Source organism: Tiliqua scincoides, chromosome 4, assembly GCF_035046505.1.
Source record: "Tiliqua scincoides isolate rTilSci1 chromosome 4, rTilSci1.hap2, whole genome shotgun sequence".
Lineage (NCBI taxonomy): Eukaryota > Metazoa > Chordata > Lepidosauria > Squamata > Scincidae > Tiliqua > Tiliqua scincoides.
The window spans coordinates 14323496-14346434 of record NC_089824.1 but is presented as its reverse complement, the minus strand read 5'-3'; the positions used below and the strand labels follow the sequence as shown (position 1 = coordinate 14346434).

The 22939-nt window shown below is 45.5% G+C and overlaps 1 protein-coding gene across 3 annotated transcripts in view; it reads left to right on the top strand.

The window, feature by feature from the left end:
* The first annotated feature begins 17543 nt into the window (after positions 1-17543).
* FER1L6 (fer-1 like family member 6) overlaps positions 17544-22939 on the top strand; it is a 106102-nt gene continuing 100706 nt past the window's right edge. For 2 of the 3 annotated variants that reach the window (XM_066623238.1, XM_066623240.1), the window contains exon 1: positions 17544-17588. In XM_066623238.1, the coding sequence (XP_066479335.1) occupies positions 17545-17588 (44 nt within the window). In that variant the 5' untranslated portion in view covers position 17544. Of the gene's footprint in view, positions 17589-22633; positions 22751-22939 lie in introns of those variants that run through there. The other variant, XM_066623239.1, reaches the window with a different exon arrangement.

Here is a 22939-nt window from a genome sequence, read left to right as displayed (position 1 = left end):
GGGGCAAAATAGAGGTGTGGTTCAAGCCTGGGAGGAAGGCGGGGATGGTCTCTGCCACATCCTAACCACTGTTCCGGACCTGAAGGCCTTACACAGGGCTACTCGGTTCTGTGCCAGTGAATAGACCCGTAGAAGCTACTGGGGCTTGACAAATGTTCCGTTACCTCAAAGAGACCTCCAGATGCCTCTTTGTTTGTGCAGATTACAGCCCCCCTAAGGATGTTACCCAGAGTGATCTGTACCACTTAGTGTCGCCACTGCCCCCAAGCACATATTTTTGCTATCAGGAAGTATACATTGATTTTATGCCTTTTTCGTAGTCCTAATCCAAGTCAACCACAGGGAGCCAACTAACTGAAAATTGACACAAGCTTTTGTGGACTAGAGCACACTTCATAATACTTTCTGTATGATCACTTTCCATCAACAGCCACTCCAGTTAGCTGTAGTTAGGAGTAGAGAAAGAGGTGAGATAGTGAGGCCCCTTTCATCAGCTCGACTGTGCTCAATGTCCCTTGGCTCCTCTCCTTCCATCAGCACTAATTCCACAAGACTATTTTTAAGAGGGGGGGGGCAATGAGGCTTCTCCAATGCTTGGTTCTCCAGTGTTGGTTCTCTCAGGACCAACAGCTGTTTCAGCTCCATCCACAGATTCCATCATATGGCACCTGAGGGAAATGGTAACACAGCCATTTGACTCTTCCAATCCTAGAGCTCTGTCACCAGTGGTAATTCTTCAGGGTTGTATTGGAAGGAGAGTGAGGAAACTTCCATGAGCCTGGCAGGGACCACCTGCCACCTGAATCCTCCTCAGAACAGTCTCCTGCAGTGACCATTCACTTAGTAAGTTCATTACAGAACCATTTATTTATTATAAAAGATTTATATACCACTTTTTCTATGCTCAAGGCAGTGTACAAAAAATTTAATAAAAATAATGCTAATAAAAACATGTGAATAGGAAACATTAAAACAATTTTAAAACAATACAAATTTAAACAATATGGATAAAAATATCCATATTTTTGGGATATGATGCCCAATATCCAATATGGTGCCCAATATTGAGCTGGTGCTCAAATGTGCTTGTCTTACTCTTCCCGCCCTATTCTTTCCCCCTTTTGTATCTAAGATTTGAAATTATCTGAAATGAAGGTTGCCTTGAGTGGTCTGTTATTGCTATGCCAGCATTACAACATTCTTTATAGTTTTGCTGCAACAGACTAATTTGGCTACCCTCTGGAATTAAGAAATGTAGCACACACCAGAAAGTTCCCCGAAACTGAACTGTAGATAATGATGAAATCTTTAAACCTGAGGATTCACTCTGGGCACTCATTAAGAGCTGTTCATTTGCATGCATTCTTTAATTGAAAATAACGGAATGAGGTGTTTGGGAACTTATATTAATCCAGTCCATCCTATTGTACAGAGATGGTTTTCTACTTTACAAATATCCTGAAGTAATTAATCAAAGTATAAATAGATCTTTGCCTCAGGTGGAGAATACAGTTTAATTGAACCATGGGTCAAGCTGAATCACAAGAGTTCTGTGAATGCCCTCAGTCAAACACAGCTAGTATAACTGGATGTGCACTAGAGACTAGCTAGCACAAAGCAATCAGTAGGCAGAAGAAAATAGAATATAGTCGTATTCAGATTTGCTGGAGTTTTAATTGCTTTCTTTCCCCCAGGACAGCTTGTAACAAACAGGCAAATGTTAAGTCAGAACACTCACTCAGATGGTTGCTAAATGGTGCAGGGAAAAAAGCAACAACACACACTCTTGTTCCAGCAGAATATATTATTAGTTGCCTCCTAAATGTCAGGGCCTCCAGGGCTTGAGACATGAACCACATGAACTGCAATTTAGCCTAGCGAGCTACCTGGTGGTGCAACAGCCCATGCTCCAGTCTCAGGAGCCTCTTCTGGTGCAGAGAAGAATTGGAGGGGGTGGGTGCCACACTGGACCCTATGCTTGGCACAAAGCCAGATCAACCAGACAGCAGTAGTGTAGTCCGAGGAGGGGGCTTGGTTAGTATTGTAGGTGCCACAACATGCTGTGTAAGCTGCCCCTCCCACTCGCTGTTGGAGCTTGCACTTTACCATCACTGCCCCAATGGCTCCGACGGCAAGTGCACTTACACTGCATGTTGCAGTGCCTGCAGTAATTACCATGCTGTGTCCGTTACCGTTATTGTGCTGTGCTTCGTTACTGGTGTACAGGCTGGGAAGCTGGCCTTCTGCTCTTGCCTACTACTCATGGAGCAGTATCTTCTGCTTGCTTCACTTCTCCTGGCTGGAGTTCTGCTCCATCAACAGAGAGCAGCCTCTGCTGCTGAATTCTAACCCTCCTCCCAAGCTGGGCAGCTCAGTATGGGCCTCCTGTGTCTGTTCAGACATGGGCACAGAGCCAAGGAGATCTATTCCTGCTGGCTGGTGTCTGTCCAGGGAAGGCAGCAAATGCTCCCTTCCCTAAGGGAACCTCAGTGGTAACTGCAGCACCCACAGGATCCAGGCACCATTTGGGTGCTGCTGGAGCCCTGGCCACCTCTGCGTTCAGGATTGGCCTCTTAGACAGAAGGTCCAACAACCATCTGAGAGATCTCTTAGCTGATATTACCTGCTTACCCAAGCAAATGTTGAAATAGGTTAAAATTAGATTGCAGATAGAAGCAATACAGTATATTATAAGCAGAAGAATCAGAGTTTTTTTCCCCTCTCCCACCTTCAAATTTTATTGTTTCGCAGTGCCTGATGCCTTTGAGCAGATGGTATTTGAGGTCAAGCTAGGACTTCACAAAAGAGTACATTTTCTCTCGATGAAAGCTACAAGCATGTCAAAAAGATGTGCATTTTTCCTGATGGTGGCATAAAGCTTCCTTCTCAAGAAACATCATTATGCTAATCTTATTTTCTAATCTCCAGGGAGCTCTCCTGAACCAGGAAAATGTAAGAAATGCATTCTAATCAAATTGCATGGTATTGACTATTGCACCTTGGGGCATACAGTGTTCAATTGTCATCTCCTTATCACTATGAGCAGCTTTCTGACCTTTAAACAAGTTTATAGCTTTTTGAATACACCATTGTGAACTACACATCACCCGTAACAGCATATATATGTTTCTAAATTTAGGTGCATATCCGCCCATCCTATGCATGTCTACTCAGAAGTAAGTCCCATTAGTGTCAATGGGGCTTACTCCCATGGAAGTGTGGACAGGATTGGGCTGTGTGTTGTTTAAGAATTGTTTAAATCTTTTTCTCCTTTGGTTTACTGTAGCTCTCCATGCAGGGGAAACACAGTTTAAAAACATAGTCAGCTTTTTCTACTACTTATAGAATGGATGCAGGCAGTGCTGAGAACCAAGTCTTGTACAGATTTGACTGGGCCATCTTTCTGAGGTTTCTGAAAAAATGTACATGAAACTAAAACAAAGTCCATTGTAGCTGCTGTTGCTCATATTAATTCCTCATTATTTTTCTTTCTTTTCCATTTGTCTTCCTATCCGTCAAAATTGTAAGTACTTTCAGGCAGGGATCTGTCACTCAATCTCAATGTCACTCAAATGGCAAATCCAATTGTGCTTCTGTACCAGTGGAGTAAGCAATCCACAAGCACAGACTGTCACAAACGTTCCATAATGCACATACAACCGCATTGGGGTTAGTTGTACTTGTAAGAAGACCGGTACCATCCTCCCGGTATCAGTGCACACACTGGACACGTTGAATTTATGCCAGGCAGTGCAGGGACAGGGGAAGGCAGGGGGGGGCAGAATGGGGCAGGGGGAGAGTGGGGAAGGGGCCATCAGACACAAGAGGGGTGGATCAGACACAAGAAAGGTGTAGGATTGGTGGCGCTGGTGCACGCCATATCCTATTCCCGTCCCCTGGCTGAAGCCACCGACACAGATCCACTCAGACTTGTGCCAGTGATTTAGCAGGTCCAAGTCAACCTGTTGCTGTGACTGGGGGGTTTCCCTGGGGCAAGAGGCTGAATGCCCTCTTACCTTGAGGAGACCTCCAGACTGCAAAATTCCCCCAAGGGATACAGCGCAAGCTGCATTGGCCCCACTGCATCAGCGCAGGGGAATTTCAATAGGATTGGATTGTAAGCCCCACAGAAAATGATGGCGCAAGAAATTGTATTACCAACAGCTTAATTTTAAACATCTTTACTCAGAAATAAGTCCCACTGAGTTCAACAGAACTTATTCCTAGTATGCCTATTTAGGATTGCAGCCTAATGAACTGTAGGAGCATTAGCAAGTCTTGTTTTTATAAACAAATCTGAAATGGGAGACATCATTAATCATGGATGTTCTCTTAAAAATCAGTGTCCCTTTCAAGGAAAAAATATCCTTCTATTGACCTGGTTTGGCAGCTATTCAACCTGTCTTTACTGTATTGATTTTCCTTTCTTAGGCTCCAGGTACTTGCAGAGAGCGTTTATCCAGAATCACAGTGCGGATTCCAAGCCAACAGGTCCACCACTGATATGGTATTCTCCCTTAGACAACTGCAGGAGAAATGCAGGGAACAATGACAGCCACTCTTTATAGCCTTCATAGATCTCATGAAGGCTTTCGACCTGGTCAGCAGGGATGGCCTCTTCAAGATCCTCCCCAAGATTGGATGTCCACCCAGGCTCCTCAGCATCATCAGATCCTTCCACAAGGTCATGAAGGTCACTGTTGTCTTCGATGGCTTCACTTCAGACCCCTTTGACATCCGAAGCGGAGTGAGGCAGGGCTGTGTTCTTGCACCAAACTTGTTTGGGATTTTCTTTGCTATCCTGCTGAAGCATGCCTTTGGAACTGCAACAGAAGGTATCTATCTCCGGACCAGATCAGATGGAAAGCTCTTCAACCTCTCCAGACTGAGAGCAAAGTCCAAAGTCCAGCTGAAATGTCTGCATGACTTCCTCTTTGCCGATGATGCAGCGGTCACTACCCACTATGCCTAAGATCTCCAGCAGCTCATGGATCGTTTTAGCAAAGCCTGCCAAGATTTTGGACTGATGATCAGCCTGAAGAAAACACAGGTCATGGTTCAGGATGTGGACTCCCCTCCCTGCGTTACAATCTCTGCACATGAACTGGAGGTTGTCCATGACTTTGTGTACCTTGGCTCAACGATCTTCTCTCGATACCGAGTTAAACAAACGCATCGGTAAAGCAGCTACCATGTTTTTCAGACTCACAAAGAGAGTCTGGTCCAACAAGAAGCTGACGGAACATACCAAGATCCAGGTCTACAGAGCTTGCGTCCTGACTACACTTCTGTACTGCAGCGAGTTGTGGACTCTTCGCTCACAACAGGAGAGGAAACTGAACACTTTCCACATGCGCTGCCTCTGACGCATTCTCGGCATCACCTGGCAGAACAAAGTTCCAAACAACACAGTCCTGGAACGTGCTGGAATCCCTAGCATGTATGCGCTTCTGAAGCAGAGACGCCTGCATTGGCTCGGTCATGTTGTGAGAATGGATGATGGCCAGATCCCAAAGGCCCATAACCAGGGAGACAGACCAGGGACAGACTGCACTTGCTCCCAGTGTGGAAGGGATTGTCACTCCTGAATTGGCCTTTTCAGCCACACTAGATGCTGTTCCAGAACCACCTTTCAGAGCGCGATACCATAGTCTTTCGAGACTGAAGGTTGCCAACGTACGTACTTTCCTTTCCATTCCTAACGTTTAGATTGCATGTCTGAGCCTGTGTTACTTTTAATTTTTAAACAGCACCTAGCACTTTTAGGTATGATATTTATTTACTATTAACTAACATTGATATGGGAAATGTATTTTACCTGGGGAAACAGGAGGATCTTCCTCCAGTTCTCAGGAAGCATGGGTCTGTATTCCCATTTATATTGTGGTGTTTTCTATGAATCTGTGCATGTTTAGAGCTGGAACAGGGAGTTGGTGTTTTGTAATCTATGTATGAACTCTGTAACCTGCTGCAGTGGAAAAAGTAGAACAAATCAATACCATTTGAGGATGTGGCATTGAGGACTGTGATGAAAGATAAGTGGCAAGAGTGGGTTAACAGCTGGCCACAAATGGTTCATGCAGCCTGGCCAATGGGGAAGAGGGTGTCAGTTTGATTGTGACTCAGCACCTTGTCTCAACATTAGCTGGTTGCTTTGAGTGTGAATAGGAATTGTTTTCCTTCAAACCACATCATCCATAGGGTTGACTTTTCTTAATGCCTATTCTGGACTACATTCCTACATAGGTATGATGGGTGTCTTGGAAATTAGGGAGGATCATTCCTTGTAAACTCTAACTTGCAGGCACAAAAGAAATAGGAAAGAGAAGATTGGAAAGAGCAACTGCCCCTTTTCACCCCAGCACAGCATCTTTTCCAGTAGCTGTTTACTGGTGTTTCTACTAAATCTTTTTAGATTGTGAGTCCTTTGGAGATCTGTTATTTATTTTGCTATGTATGCCACTTAGTGAACTTTTTGTTGAAAAGTGGTGTATAAATAATAATAAGGCCCTGGTGAGCATGGCATGGCATCAGTTGGAGCGGGCTTCCCGAGACTAGCTTCTCAGGGCTATTAGTTTCAGGGAGACAGGGAACTGGGATGCTCTTCAGACATGCTTGATTTGTGTGCCCTGACTATTGGGCCAGTGGATGGTGAGGCTCAGCATAGCTGCGGATGAGTGACAGTAAAGAAACAGAAGCAGCTATGGCAACTGCCTCTTCAGAGCTGGGGAGAGGCTTGGAATTGGGGGCTTAGGCAAGTAGAAGATTGGTTTCTGCATCTCAGCTTAGAACAGTTTAGAATTTTCAACCTTTTTCACCTCATGGCACACTGACAAGGTGCTAAAATTATCAAGGCATATGATTAGTCTTTTGACAATTGATAAGGCACATCATGCCGCTGGTGGTGGTGGGCTCACATTCCCCCAATAGCCCTACTAATAAATGACCCTCTTCAAACGCCTGTGGCACATCTGCAGACCATTCACGACAGACTGGTTAAAAATCGCTGGCTTAGAGAGTCATACCTACACGGGGGGGGGGGAGTGTAGTCAACATACTGTTTGTAAATAATAGGTAATGTATCTCTTGTGGAACCCAATTCTGTGTCTCCTCTCCCAGTTCCTGGCTGGGATGCAAGATTGCCTTCATTGTTATAAAGATCCTTGTTGTTTCAAATGGAGGGGTTGGAAAAGAAAAGAGGAAGGAGGCACGTGTGACTTCATTCCAAGATATAAATGTATGAAGTGGACTTTGCATTGCATGTCAATAGGTGGAGCAATTAGTTTACTTAGGAATGGTGGGATTTGCACTCTCAGTCAAACAAGTATATGGGTTCAAGTCAAGTCAGGGGAGCTCTCTAATCAGCTCTTTTCCTGGTGCCATTTTGACCAATTTAAATCACCACCCAAAGCTGCTATTTGTTGTGTGGGCGGAAACACGGTGCCTGCACATTTTTCCTCACAAAAAAATGTCTGGAAGGATCAAAATTAACATTGTAAAACAGTAACAGGGAAAAGAGTCAACCCTCCTTCCCAGTTTTATGTCCCCCATGCTTCTTTTAACTTAAAGAGAGAACATAATGAGCTTGATCGTGGATCTCCCACATCGTACGTGTTCTATACTGCATGGATTTGATGTGATTATGTTGGCAACCTTCAGTCTCAAAAGACTATGGTATGGCACTCTGAATGGTGGTTCTGGAACAGCGTCTAGTGTGGCTGAAAAGGCCGATTCGGGAGCGACAATCCCTTCCACACCGGGAGCAAGTGCAGTCTGTCCCTGGTCTCTCTCCCTGGCTGTGGGCTTTCCTTCTTTGCCTCTTTGCCTCAGTCTGTTGGCCAAGTGTCTCTTCAAACTGGGAGAGGCCATGCTGCACAGCCTGCCTCCAAGCGGGCCGCTCAGAGGCCAGGGTTTCCCACCTGTTGAGGTCCACTCCTAAGGCCTTCAGATCCCTCTTGCAGATGTCCTTGTATCGCAGCTGTGGTCAACCTGTAGGGCGCTTTCCTTGCATGAGTTCTCCATAGAGGAGATCCTTTGGGATCCGGCCATCATCCATTCTCACAACATGACCGAGCCAACTCAGGCGTCTCTGTTTCAGCTGTGCATACATGCTAGGGATTCCAGCTCGTTCCAGGACTGTGTTGTTTGGAACTTTGTCCTGCCAGGTGATGCCGAGGATGCATCGGAGGCAGTGCATGTGGAAAGCATTCAGTTTCCTCTCCTGTTGTGAGCAAAGAGTCCATGACTCGCTGCAGTACAGAAGTGTACTCAGGACGAAAGCTCTGTAGACCTGGATCTTGATATGTGATTATATTGTACTAGGAATTAGTGCTCTCTGGTTTCAGTGCATGAGTTGAAGAGAGAAAATGAGAAAGGAAGTTTAGTCTTCCCCTCTGGAAATTTAGAAAAGGGAAAGATAGTAGCATGGAGGCCAGTGTATGTTGTCTCCTGAAGACTGTAGGATAATGTCTACAATCTTCATGTGATTAATTCTGACTTAGCGCTATTATGTAAATATAATAGGTTTCCCATTGTAAGGTGCCATCTGAGCTGCTATCATAACTGGTGCGTGTTGTATTTGAAAAGTAGCCAAAGAGGAAGTCCTGTGGAACAGGACCGAGCCAGAATGATATCATGTATTTACTTTTGGAAGAAAAAAATGAAATTTGCATATGACTTAAGAAAAGCAGCCAGTTGGAAAATAATGCCACAGTTCTGCTTCTCTAATCCAGCCAGACATGTCAGTTAATATTTGGTACAGATTGCAACCAACTTTCTACTTCTCACAGCCCAATCCTGCCTAAATTCCGGTGCAGTGATGTAGCGGAGACAGTGCAGCTTCTGCTGTATGCTGCGGGGGATTTCTGGCTGCTGGAGGTCTCCTCAGGGTAAGAGGACATTTGTCCCCTTGCCCCAGTGTAAACCCCAGGAACTGCTATGGGGTGACCTGGACCAGCACCAACTCAATCGCTGGTGCAAATCCACATTGCTCCATGATGGCAGATCAGGCCTGGGAAGGGGCTTGGGATTTGGCATGCACTGCCACCAACCCCCGCCAGCCCTGATCTGCCTTGTCCCCCACCCCTGCCATCACTCTCTTCCACCCACTCCTGCCTGTTCTATCCCCTCCCTGCCTCCCTCCAACCCCTTGGCCAGTGGATTTTCAGCCATCTCCTGCAAGCGGGAGGCTGCTCCAGCCTCTCCTTGGTGGGCCTGCAGCACACACTGGCAGAGGCTACTTTGCCAGTGGGATAATTTTCCTTTACACATACACACTGTTCTGATATAAAGCTTTTGAATCTGTTTTCTCACAGAAAGCAGTGTGTGGGTGAGGGGAACTAAGGCCCCAATCCTGAACAGTGCAAGCCAGCTCACCACCAGTGCGCGCTGTTGCAGATCTGCTTTAAGGCATATTTGCAAGCCCTTACCATGGGCTCAGCACCAGAGATAGTCCAGCAGAAGCATGTGCTGGGCCAGCTCCGGTGTTGGGCCCATGTTCCACCACCTGGCGGCTCCCGGACCACCAGGTGGTGGAGAGGTGAGTGGGGGCATAGGGGGTGGGGCGAGGCATAAGAACATAAGAACAGCCCCACTGGATCAGACCATAGGCCCATCTAGTCCAGCTTCCTGTATCTCACAGCGGCCCACCAAATGCCCCAGGGAGCACACCAGATAACCTCATTCTGGTGCCCTGCCTTGCATCTGGCATTCTGACATAGCCCATTTCCAAAATCACACATACACATCATGGCTTGTAACCCGTAATGGATTTTTCCTCCAGAAACCTGTCCAATCCCCTTTTAAAGGCGTCCAGGCCAGACGCCATCACCACATCCTGTGGCAAGGAGTTCCACAGACCAATCACGTGCTGAGTAAATAAATATTTTCTTTTGTCTGTTCTAACTCTCCCAACGCTCAATTTTAGTGGATATCCCCTGGTTCTGGTGTTATGTGAGAGTGTAAAGAGTGTAAAGAGCATCTGCCTATCCACTCTGTCCATCCCCTGCATAATTTTGTATGTCCCCCCTGAGGCGCCTCTTTTCTAGGCTGAAGAGGCCCAAATGCCGTAGCCTTTCCTCATATTGAAGGTGCCCCAGCCAGCTTTTCCTCAAGGAAACACTTCTGGTTTTTCTGGGGAAGGGCCATAGTATTTTCTCAGTACTTACACAGCAATTTAGTCTTGCTAGGAAAATGCAATTCTTCATCTGGGTAGTGGTGCCATTGCAGTTTTGGGGGGTGTCATGGAATGTGGTTCTGTGTGTGTCACCAGCACTTATTGGACAGTGTTTGTGAACACTGATGATAAGCAAAGTTTATCATTTTAGTGGATGTCCCCTGGTTCTGGTGTTATGTGAGAGTGTAAAGAGCATCTCTCTATCCACTCTGTCCATCCCCTGCATAATTTTGTATGTCTCAATCATGTCCCCCCTCATATAGCAGCCGCCCTCCCCCCCCCCCCCGCTCTGGGCAGCTCAGGATTGGGCTGTAAGTGTCTAGAGCCTCAGGTTGGGCAGGGAGGAAGCAGTACTGGCAAATCTGGGGCAGGAATCAGGCAGGCAGGCAGAATACATAGTCCAAGGTCTGAATCTGGAGAACAATGTTGGTAGGGTACAGACCTATCAGGACCCTGGACAGATCACTGGAGGAATGCACCTTTCAGCCAGGGCTCATTCTGGTGCTTGGTTACCTTCTTAGGCTTTGCTCCCTTGCTGAGCAGAACCTTAAAGGGCCAGTCCTCTAGCCTGGAGTGTAACACTTGGGGGGGGGGGAATGTCTCTCCATGATTTCCCTTTGGGAGTTGCCTATGTTGGTGAGTAGGCTTAATAGAGCTTGAGACTCCTGGCATGGGAGGATGCCAGGTCCATGATTGGATCTGGCATACAGCACAATCCTATACATGTCTAATCAGAAGTAAGTCCACAGAGTTCAATGGGACTTACTTCCAGGAAAGTGTTCATAGGATTGCAGCCTTAATGGCTGCAATCTCTGAGGACCCTAGTTTAGAATTTGGGGGTCTAGAAGCTCCTAACTGCTACTTCAGTGTTTGGAATTGGTTCCAGCACTTTCATAACTGGCTATGGCTCTATTTACCTGTCTCTCCATGTCAGAGCTCTGATTGATACTCTGGGTTGGGGTCATTTCACCAAGACCTGCTCCTGCCTCAGCTAACCTCAGGTTTTTGTGTAAAAAACAGACCTTCTCACCCCAACCCAACTTCATACCAGACTGTGCCATCATGTAAAGAAATGCACATTTTTGACCCTGCTGTGTCTGGCTTGGTTCTTACATTCAAGCCTAGTCTACACAGGCAGCAAAATAAGCAAAACTCAGAGATACTCTGGTGTATATGTATACCTCTGACTTAGAGCCCATATCCCTGATTGGGCTAGCTTATGTGATGATATATTAGAATTTCTAATGTTGTTGCATTCATCACAGTGGTTGAAATATTTTCTGCTTCTTTAGATTTTTCCAGTATTAAGCATGCAATTATGCTAGAAATGAAGCTGTGGAAGTGTTGAAAGAGATGAATGACGATGCACCATACCAGAAAGGACAAGCAAGCAGTCTTTTTTCAAAGACCACAATAGACTGAGGAAGCTAATTAAAATGGCACCCAGGGCTTTATTTCTGGCCCAGCTGAGTCAATATCCAAATTCCCCTTTATTTAATTTATGATTGGACCTATTCTTTTAAAAATCAGAAAAGACTTTACGAAATTGAAATGGGTGTAGAAAGAAATATCTGAATGAAGGGACAGTAGGCAGAGGCAAGAGATGTAGATTGTGCTTGACAATGAAAGAAATGGAAAAGCCAAGAAATAACTGGGAATATTTTGATGAAAACTGCATTTGTGTGGGATGCTTAGTGAGCTACAGGAATGACCTATAAAAGCTGGCTGTGCAGTATTGAAATGTTTTGCTGAAAGGGATGATTTTATGCTAACTTCAGGCAAACATGTATACAGTACAATGTTTAAGTGTAAGGCCATCTCTGGAAGAGAGATGCTCTGGCTCACCACTCCCTCTTCTGCTCTGACCTCCACTTCTTTTTCCAATCCTAGGAGTTGGAAGAGCAGGTGCTGGCACATCACAGGTAAAAGGGGGCATTTGTCAGGCACCAAGACGCCTTGGGTCGATCCTAAAGTCAAGGATTTTGATTCAGCGATATATATGTATTGTAACTATTCATACCTTTATGGGAGTAATCTAGATTTTTTATCTAGGGTGTCTTTGACTCGTCTCTTATTCTGAAGCCACATGGAAGCCGTTGGAATAATATTCGCCACATGAAGGTGCAGCAGGAATTTCAATGGGTCTTTGAGCATGCTGTGACCACCTGACAGGAATCAGGCATTCCACACTCCCTGGATGACTCTGCAGGGGCAGTGAAGGTGGCTGGAACAGTCCAGGATGCAGAGAGCTGTGGGCAGGTTGAATGTGGTCGGATGCAAAGGGGAATCAGATCCAGAGGAACCCAGCTGTGGGACGGAGCAAGCTCCCCTCCCAATTCTGTCGCACGTTCTGCCCAGCCAGACGTCAGGATCCATTGTCAGATTCTATTTTCCTCTTTGAGAACTTGGCAACAACATTTGCCAAATCTGCCATTTTTTTTTCTCGTTTATATGCAGGGGTGAGAGAGAGAGATGGCTTGTTTGGAATGCATTCTAAAAGCAAGCTTTCATAGGTAATTGTCTGGTTCAACAATATTGTACTTATGATTTCAACAGTATTGCACATTCTTCTGTTTTAAAGGCAATGATTAAGTGGGTTGGTATTGCGTGGGAGGAAATACTAGGTTTTCTAGAAATAACAATAGAGAGAACAGATAATTGAGGTAACTGTTATTAGAAGTTCTCTAGAGATTGAAATAGAGACACAAGAGATTAATCCTACAGCAGAAACAGATTGTTTGAAAGAGATATTGAATCAAAGGGCGCAGGCCCCACAATGGGGCTATAGAAGTCTGCACCGGCTATTTTGTTGGAGCAGAGTTGAGAGGCTCCATGTCTGGCCGTGAGGCCTGAAGCAGGATTCTGGATCTGGTGAGGCAGATCTCCACAGGTCCTGCCCTGCTTCCTCTCTCCGCCCCGCCTTCCCCTCGTTCTCCCCCCACCTCGGAATGCTTTCCCCTGCGCTGACTAACCTCTTTGCAGCCCAGAGCTCAGGCCACCAACTGGCTCAGCGTGAACTGGTGCTGAACCTGTGCCAGTGCTGATCCAGTGCTGAGTGTCACAGGTGCGCCTTACAGTATGTTTGCAAGACTCGGCACTGGTAGAAGGCCAGCACTGAGAGTTCAGGATTGGGCCCTAAATGAATTGTAAAATACTCATTTGGTTTCACAATGGGACCTGGTGCCAAAATAAATGTGATGCCAAATGCTTCTGTGTCTGCATATGCCATCACCATCAAGCTGGGGGTGTGGCCACCCCTTACCAAGCTTTGCCAAGCTTGTTGCCAAGGCAAAAGTCATCTTCTGATTGTTAGTCTCTGCAGCCCGTCAGACCACCAGCTGATGTGCCCATGTCCTTGGGACACCTCAAGGTAAAGAGAGGTGAAGTGACAAAAGGAAAGCTGGAGGGATCCAGCACATGCCCCTCACCCAGAACATGTGCAGCATGTGCAGCAGAGCAGCATCTTGGGATGCTGCCTGATAAGGCATCATCATGGAGGCAGGCTGTACGGCATGGCCTTTCCCAGTTTGAAGAGACACTTGGTCAACAGACTGAGGCAAAGAGGCAAAGAAGGAAGGCCCATAGCCAGGGAGACAGACCAGGGACAGACTTCACTTGCTCCCCGTGTGGAAGGGACTGTCACTCCCAAATTGGCCTTTTCAGCCACACTAGACGCTGTTCCAGAACCACCATTCAGAGCGCGATACCATAGTCTTTCGAGACTGAAGGTTGCCAACAACATGAGGATGCTGACTATGGATGGAGGGAAGAAGGAGAGGAGCCAACCCTGTACTAAATGCATGACAGGGTTTAAAACCCATGTCCATGTTGATGAGGAGTTAGGCAGGAGGCAGGACATGGAGCAGAGGGCTCTGACAACCAAGTCAGAAGTCTGAGGAGAATGTCCGGAGAGAAAGGTGAAGGAACAGGATGAAGTATAACCTCATCCCCATGTGTAGTTGTCTGAGATCTCAGGGGAATGCAAGTAGATTCAGGCTACACCCAAAGGGACCCCTGACTCCATCTCTCCAGTTGGACAGAGGTGCCCTTCACGGTCACGATAGGAAAATTATGCCTTACAGTTTATCATTCTGATTTTTATAGCAGCTGCTGAGGTTCCCAATTCAACTGCAGTACAGGAGAAGAATTGGGAGGGGGTGTTTTTAAAACTCTCTTTGCACCATAATTCTGATGAAAATGTTTGTTTTAGCAGCTTCCCTCCAGGGGAAAATAGCAGTTTAGGGGGAGGCGTGTGGATTTTTGTTGCTAACTGGACTGGAGCACAGAGCCTTCCAAAATAATCCAGTTTACGCAGTGGAATGGTGACATGGGAAGCAGAACCAAAGTTTTAATGTTCCTCCTCATAGCTGAGGAGCTATGAACAGCTGAAAGCTGTTGAACGGATCTACCTTCTCCGGCATCAAGGGGTTTTTTTCATTTTCAGAAAGCAAGATGGGTCATATACTCAAACTCTCGTTGCTGGTGATGTTCTGCATATAAAAGAGGCCCTGATTAAAATGGCAGGGAGCCATTTTGCAGGAGTTGCCTTCCTACCTCTGGAATGAACAAACAACCTTCAAACAATATGAACATTTTGAGATAATTATACTGTACTGAAAATGTGTAGCCTGGGAGAGAGAGAGAGAGAGAGAGAGAGAGAGCGAGCGAGCGAGCGCACGGAAGAAGCAAAAGAAATTTCAAGCTCCATTGTGTAGCAGTTTTCAAGCAATACACCAGCAGATTGTTTTCCATGTGAAAATTTGATTCCCAAATGCTCATGCGTGGATCATCTTGCCATGTACAAATCATGTACTGTATAAGTTGAGATAAATCTGAGTATGAGCCTAGAATTTCCCCCTTTGTGTGACTCTTAGGATGCAATCTGATGCAAACCTCCTGGACGTAAACCCAATTGAATACAATGGCACTCACTTCTGAATAGACATGCATAGGATTGCACTGCTGAAAAATTTCAGGATGATTCAGAATAGTTTAAATTATTTTTGCATTGCCTTTCAGCTGTAACTCTAAAAGTGGCTCTTAAATAAGGGCCCAATCCTATCCAGTTTTCCAGTGCCGGGGTAGCTGTGCTGATGGGGCATGCACTGCATCTTGTGGTGGGGCAGCAATCACAGAGTCCTCCTTAAAGTATGGGAACATTTGTTCCCTTACCTTGGGGCTGCATTGTGGCTGCACTAGTGCTGGAAAATTGGATAGGATTGGGCCCAAAATGTTTAAAACAGTGATTTTCAACCAGTGTGCTGTGGCACATTGGTGTACCGTGAATGGTCCGCAAGTGTGCCACGGGAGCTTGGGGGCAGGTCGTTTATTAGTTGGGTCATTGGGGCATGTGAACCCCCCCCCCCCCACCAGCAGCATGGTGTGCCTTGTCAATTGTCAGAAAAATGATGGTGTGCCTTGACCATTTTAGCACCTTGTCAGTGGTTTACAGTACACTGATAGTGGTTTACCACCTAAAGGATGTACACATTACACAGCAACACTATAGGTACACTCATTCCTGGTAGCCATGGGAAAGCAGTGCCCCATGCAGTGTGTGTGTGTGTGTGTGCGTGTGTGTGATGGAGGATTTACCACAGGAATGAAATGTTCAGTGGTATCCTTTTATCACTCATAATAACACATTCTCTGGCTTTTAAATTACTCCTCCTTTCAGATGCCATCTTCACAGTTCCAGTGTAATACATCATATGCATTGCCTAGCTTTCACTTTGTATCATTGATCATTTTACCTTCAGTAACATTTAATTTCTGGGTTACAGCAGTGCCACTTGAAGAAAGAATGCACAAATTACAAGCTCTGCGCCTCTGATCGTCTCCTACAATGTTCTGCACAAGAATCCAGGTAATCAAAGTAAAACATAATCTTGCTGAGCAGAGGTGGCAGTAAATGTTTGCATAGCAGTGCTGATACAATTACTCAGGAACCCTTATTGATTAAACTGGAGTTTCTTACATAGATTTGCCAATCTTTTAAACTCTTTACAGAGACATTACTCTTTGCTGTCTAAAAATCCAGTCCAGGGGGAGGGGGAAAAACTCTCTCTCTCTCTCTCTCTCTCTCTCTCTCTCTCTCTCTCTCTCTCTCTCTCTCTCTCTCTCTCTCTCTCCTTGTGTGTGTGTGTGTGTGTGTGTGTGTGTGTGTGTGTGTGTGTGTGTGTATTTCTAAAGTAATGATTTCATATTTCCTGGTCATAAAATACAAAACTCAGCAGCTCATAATGCTCACCTCAAACACAAGGCAAGAACTGCACTATCTGAGCCTGGCAAAACTTAAGTCCTCTGATCCCCCATCCCCACAACATTCACTTGCTGCCCTGGTGATTGTGGTATAAGGAAGGTAGGTCTCTTGGCAATCTCCCACTCTTTTTTGCCTGGCATGCTGCTAAGAATCAGGATTCCTAGGAAATATAATTCCACACCTGAGGGGAGAGTTCACCCTGCCACTGGTTTTAAGCCATTATGCAGCCTGATCCTATCAATCGCAGATGTAAACCCCACTCTGAGTTCAGTGGGGCCTCCTCCCAAGGAAGCATGCAAAGAATTGCAGCCCTAGGTTTACATTAACCCATTGCAATGTTCTAACCCAGGGGTCTCCAAACTTTGGCCCGGGGGCCACATCTGGCCCACCAAAGATTTTATCCGGCCCTCAGCATGGTGGTCGGGAAGTAATGTTCCAGCCCTCAGAAACCTGCTGATGTGCTGGGTAACAGCAGAGCCTTCTGCCAGGGAGATGCTTCTGCAGAAGATCACCTCAGAAGGCTCTGTGCTTGTGGGGATTTCCTTAAAAGCCTTTTAGAGGTAGTCTTTGAGCCTCGTGCACTGACCAGGAGGCTGCCAAAGCAAGGGAAAGAGAAGATGAAGGGATGGGGCTGCAGCTTATATATGTATAAAAAAATTAAAATCAAACTGCACCGGATGCCCTTACGTTGTTCTATTTATTTCCCAATTAACAAAATAGTTAACAAAGCTCATTGGGTAGCAAAACATTAGCAACCTGCTGATGCATCTGCCAAGGAAGGTGGGATGGAAAGGTTGATATTTGTGAAATCATATTATGCTGATTACAAACAAGATCCAAGTAAAAATTATTCATTTCAATTTTATTCATTTATTTATTTAATATAAAACTGGTATTTTTTGGCCCCCAAACATGCGTAAAATGTCTGATGTGACCCTCATACTGAAAAGGCCCCTGTTCTAGCCTAACATCATTCATAGCCCAATAGGCTCTACCACTGCCACAACTAGAGTTCCAGCAGTGGCGCATGCTTCACAGCTGTTGCAAACAGCACTCTGGAGGTATGTGGAGCTGCTTGCTTCTGAACCACTGCCAGAGCATGAACCACATGCCTGCTCATGGCCGCGGGGAAAGGAGCCCCTGCAGACGAAGGTGAGTCGACAAGGAGGGTGGATTGGGGGAAGGTGAACTGGGGGAAGGGTGGGAGGTGGGTCAGAAGTGGGAGGGGGTGGCACCAGTGTGGGCTACTTGCGCTGGATGCTATCCTCTCTGACCCCCCTCCTCCCCGTATCCTTCGAGGTTTACAGAAGGGTAAGAAATAATAATAATAATAATAATAATAATAATAATAATAATAATAATAATAATAATAATAATAATAAGGATAGGATTGGGCTCTTACATGCTGTAAAATTTCTATCTGGCCTTACCTTCTGAAAGGGCTCTCAAAGTAGCTCACAAATAATTAAAACCAAAGGTCACCTGGAGCACAACTAACTAAAAAACGTTGCATAACAATAAATATCTGACCAACAACCAGGTTTTCACCAGCTTCTGGAAGAAAATGAGAAAGCAACGCTTCTTTAGGAGCACGTAGCACAACAAAGGGACAATTTGTTGATCTCTGAGAATGCCTGGTTCTCCTCCCATGGCTGCCTGCTGTGCTTGACTTGCTGCACTTGAAAAGCTGACTCCATTCCCATCAGATTGCTTGTCTAGAGTTCCTTTCTGGGCTTGTTCGACTGAGAGCAGTGACCCAGAAGGGGGAATGCCTGTTCTAAAATAGTACCTGCCATTTGCAGTTGTTAGAAGTACCCATCATTTTTAATCTAAATTTTGTAAATTGTTGCCTGAATAATTGGGAATGTCATTTAAATATATTTCAAAGGGGTTTCAATCAATTAGGGTGGAATTCTAACCTACTTTCCAGCACCGACTTAAGGGCAATGCAGCTCCTAGGTAAGAAAACAAACATTCCCTTACCTTGAGGAGGCCTCCGTGAGTGCCACCCAACTGCAGGATGCAGCATACGTCCCATTGGCACAGCTATGCCTGTGCTGGTAAGTGGGTTAGGATCTGGGCCTTAACCAGTTAAAGGTTGCAGCACCAATAATTTTGTTCAGACCTTTCTTTTAATTGTATTCTTCAGACCATCTCAGATACTTGGCTCCAGGTCAGGCTGGAGATGTCACATATGTCCGTCACTTTCATTTTTCATATTATGAAGTGTATTGTGTGTATCTAGGATTGCTTGTCATGCATCATGCTGGACTGCTCCCAAAAAATTTTTATAGTGCAACAAAATATGAACATATATTTTAACTGCAGGAGCAGGGGCTAATGGATGCACCTGACACCTGTCATCTGGATATTTCCTGCTGTATTTGATTAGCAGATGCAGCCAGCTGGCATGGTTTCAGTGTTCCTGGGAAACTCCCTTTTTTCAAAATAGATGGAGACTTTAAAATGAGATACAAATCACTCTCAGATGTCCCTGGCAGAGCAGATTAGTCTCACTGGGGTGAATGGAACTACTTAAGAGTAAGTTTGCATCTTCTTGTTAAAAGACATTTTCAGGCTTGGGAATATTCAATCATATCTTCCCATAGAATATTTGCTGCATAACTAGATAGAATCCCATTGTTGCAGGTCTGGAAGGATAAAGGCGGACACCAGGAGGTTAAGGAAAACAAGCTTTTATTCTCAGCCGGCTGCTGGTCACAGAGGAATAGCTTCCAAAGTCTGTGCCACCTGATTTCTCCGGGCTTTGGGTTGATATACAGAACAAACTTTCATTGTAAAGTATTGGTCAGACTTCTGATTGGCAAAATGCAAACTGCAAAGCCCTGGATACATTCTAGATTGGCAAACAGCATATCACGTGAAGCTTTGTCCCTGCCTACATATCCCACTACTCAATTTTCTGCGCTGAATGTTCTACCATATATGGCATTTTAAAATCTGTGAAATCTTTCTAAGCTGCAAAAGTCCCATCTCTCCGTCCCTGCATTGGCTAATAGGATGCTTGCAAAAGTCTCTTTTCTGTTCTAACCAACTGTCTGCTGCGGTTAAACTAGCAATTTCCTGTTTTCTTTTTAACTGCAACTACAGAACAACTTCTAGCAATCAAAGCTTGGTCAACAACACCCTTTCCCCTTTACTTGGGCACAAAAGGCATTCAAGGGGCATCTTCTAAATTATCTTGCTGACCCAAACAGCTACATATAGGGCCTACTTCGGCCAAGCACCCTGCTTATGCTCACAGCAAGACCCAAACGGGGCTCTGAATGGATTCAAACACTCTAAATTCTAGGGGTTCCCTCACACCATCACTAGTGATCTTTCCTCACCATAAAGAACATAAGAACATAAGAACAGCCCCACTGGATCAGGCCATAGGCCCATCTAGTCCAGCTTCCTGTATCTCACAGCGGCCCACCAAATGCCCCAGGGAGCACACCAGATAACAAGAGACCTCATCCTGGTGCCCTCCCTTGCATCTGGCATTCTGACATAACCCATTTCTAAAATCAGGAGGTTGCGCATACACATCATGGCTTGTACCCCATAATGGATTTTTCCTCCAGAAACTTGTCCAATCCCCTTTTAAAGGCGTCCAGGTCAGACACCATCACCACATCCTGTAGCAAGGAGTTCCACAGACCAACCACACGCTGAGTAAAGAAATATTTTCTTTTGTCTGTTCTAACTCTCCCAACACTCAATTTTAGTGGATGTCCCCTGATTCTGGTGTTATGTGAGAGTGTAAAGAGCATCTCCCTATCCACTCTGTGCATCCCCTGCATAATTTTGTATGTCTCAATCATGTCCCCCCTCAGGCGTCTCTTTTCTAGGCTGAAGAGGCCCAAACGCCGTAGCCTTTCCTCATAAGGAAGGTGCCCCAGCCCCGTAATCATCTTAGTCGCTCCCTTTTGCACCTTTTCCATTTCCACTATGTCTTTTTTGAGATGCGGCGACCAGAACTGGACACAATACTCCAGGTGTGGCCTTACCATAGATTTGTACAACGGCATTATAATATTAGCCGTTTTGTTCTCAATACCCTTCCTAATGATCCCAAGCATAGAATTGGCCTTCTTCACTGCCGCCGCATATTGGGTCGACACTTTCATCGACCTGTCCACTACCACCCCAAGATCTCTCTCCTGATCTGTCACAGACAGCTCAGAACCCATCAGCCTATATCTAAAGTTTTGATTTTTTGCCCCAATGTGCATGACTTTACACTTACTGACATTGAAGCGCATCTGCCATTTTGCTGCCCATTCTGCCAGTCTGGAGAGATCCTTCTGGAGCTCCTCACAATCACTTCTGGTCTTCACCACTCGGAAAAGTTTGGTGTCATCCGCAAACTTTGCAACCTCGCTGCTCACCCCTGTCTCCAGGTCATTTATGAAGAGGTTGAAAAGCACCGGTCCCAGGACAGATCCTTGGAGCACACCGCTTTTCACCCCTCTCCATTATGAAAATTGCCCATTGACACCCACTCTCTGCTTCCTGGCCTCCAACCAGTTCTCAATCCATGAGAGGACCTGTCCTCTAATTCCCTGACTGTGGAGTTTTGTCAGTAGTCTTTGGTGAGGGACCGTGTCAAACGCCTTCTGAAAGTCCAGATATATAATGGCCACGGGTTCTCCCGCATCCACATGCCTGTTGACCTTTTCAAAGAATTCTATAAGGTTCATGAGGCAAGACTTACCCTTACAGAAGCCATGCTGATTCTCCCTCAGCAAGGCCTGTTCGTCTACGTGTTTTGAGATCCTATCTTTGATGAGGCATTCCACCATCTTACCCGGTATAGATATTAGGCTGACTGGCGTATAGTTTCCCGGGTCCCCCCTCTTTCCCTTTTTAAAGATAGGCGTGACATTTGCTATCCTCCAATCTTCTGGCACCGTGGCCATTTTGAGGGACAAGTTGCATATCTTAGTCAAGAGATCTGCAACTTCATTCTTCAATTCCTTAATAACTCTTGGGTGGATGCCATCAGGGCCCAGTGACTTATTGATCTTTAATTTATCAATGAGGTCTGAAACAGCTTCTCTTTTAACCTCTATCTGACTTAACTCCTAGGTTAGGAGGGGCAGTTCGGGCAGCGGTATCTTCTGCCGTGAAGACAGATGCAAATAACTCATTTAATTTCTCTGCCATCTCTAAGTCTCCTTTTATCTCCCCTTTCCCTCCCTCACCATCCAGAGGGCCAACCGCTTCTCTGGCGGGTTTCCTGCTTCTAACGTATTTGAAGAAGCAAATATGATCATGATAGGATAGGATCATGATTCAGTCATAAAGATTCATTCATGAGTAAATTACCTGCTGTGTTTGACAGTCTCCTGCATGATTTGCAAGCTTCTATATGTATACAACCACTATCTCCAATGTACATCTGGTAGCCAAAGATGAATACTGTGACCTACCTGGCACTATGGTGTGTTAGTATTTTTTTTGCCCCAGTAGATCTTGAGAACAGTATTTCTGTAAGAAGCGTAAGAGGTGTAAGCACCTTCAAATGACAATCCCCAGAAAGCCATGGGGAAATTTGAAGAAAGCCATTTGGAGAAAGCTATGACAATTATATTGGTAGAAAACTGATATTTTTGTAGTATTGATGTGCCTGCAAAGATTTGTTCTGGAACAAAAGCCAAATGATGCTTCTCATAAGCCCTACTGGATCAGACCAAAGGATAATCAAGTCCAGTATTTGTTTCCCACAGTCTGTCCAAGTGCCTCTGGGAAATTCACAAACATGCCATGGAGGTCGTAGTCTCCTCCTCCTGCTGTGCCCCCCCCCAGCAGCTGGTATTCAGTGGCTTTAATGCCTCCGAAACATGGACATTTTACATGACCATCATCACTAATAGCCAGTGATAGACATCTCCTTGTCATTTTGTCCAGTCTCCTACTGAAGCCGTTGGTACATGTCAGTCTGAGGCTGCTGGAGGAGTCAGTATAAGCAGTTTTAATGATGATTAGTCAATGGCTGTTATACGATCCCACTTGAAGAAACTGTCCGCACTGCCTAGCTGTGCATTACTTCATTTAACTACATGGTCTCCGGTATTCTTGGACTCAGTTATAAAAGTCATGCAAGCAATTATATGTTCAAATAGCCCCACCCTGCTGCACTGGCTGATATCCTGGCAGGATAACAATAACTACAGGCAAGCCCTTTAGCTGGTAGCAGCAGGAGAATGGCATGCCTCTGCATTCGCTACTGAAGACGCAGCCTTTAATGGACTATTGACAGCTACATTTTGAGGAGAGCAGGACTGTACAATGGAAAAGCTGCCAATGTAAGTTACTTTATCCAGGTCATGTTGGGAGACTGGGAGAATCTGAGCAAGGCCCAAAGAAAGAGAAATGACATCAAAGTGTGCAGGCAGTGGTTACAGTGGCACCAGCAAGATGCCAATAGATTTAAGTTCCTGCTTGTTTTTGTTCTCTTTCTTTAAGCAACTTGTAACTTCATTACACTGAAAAAT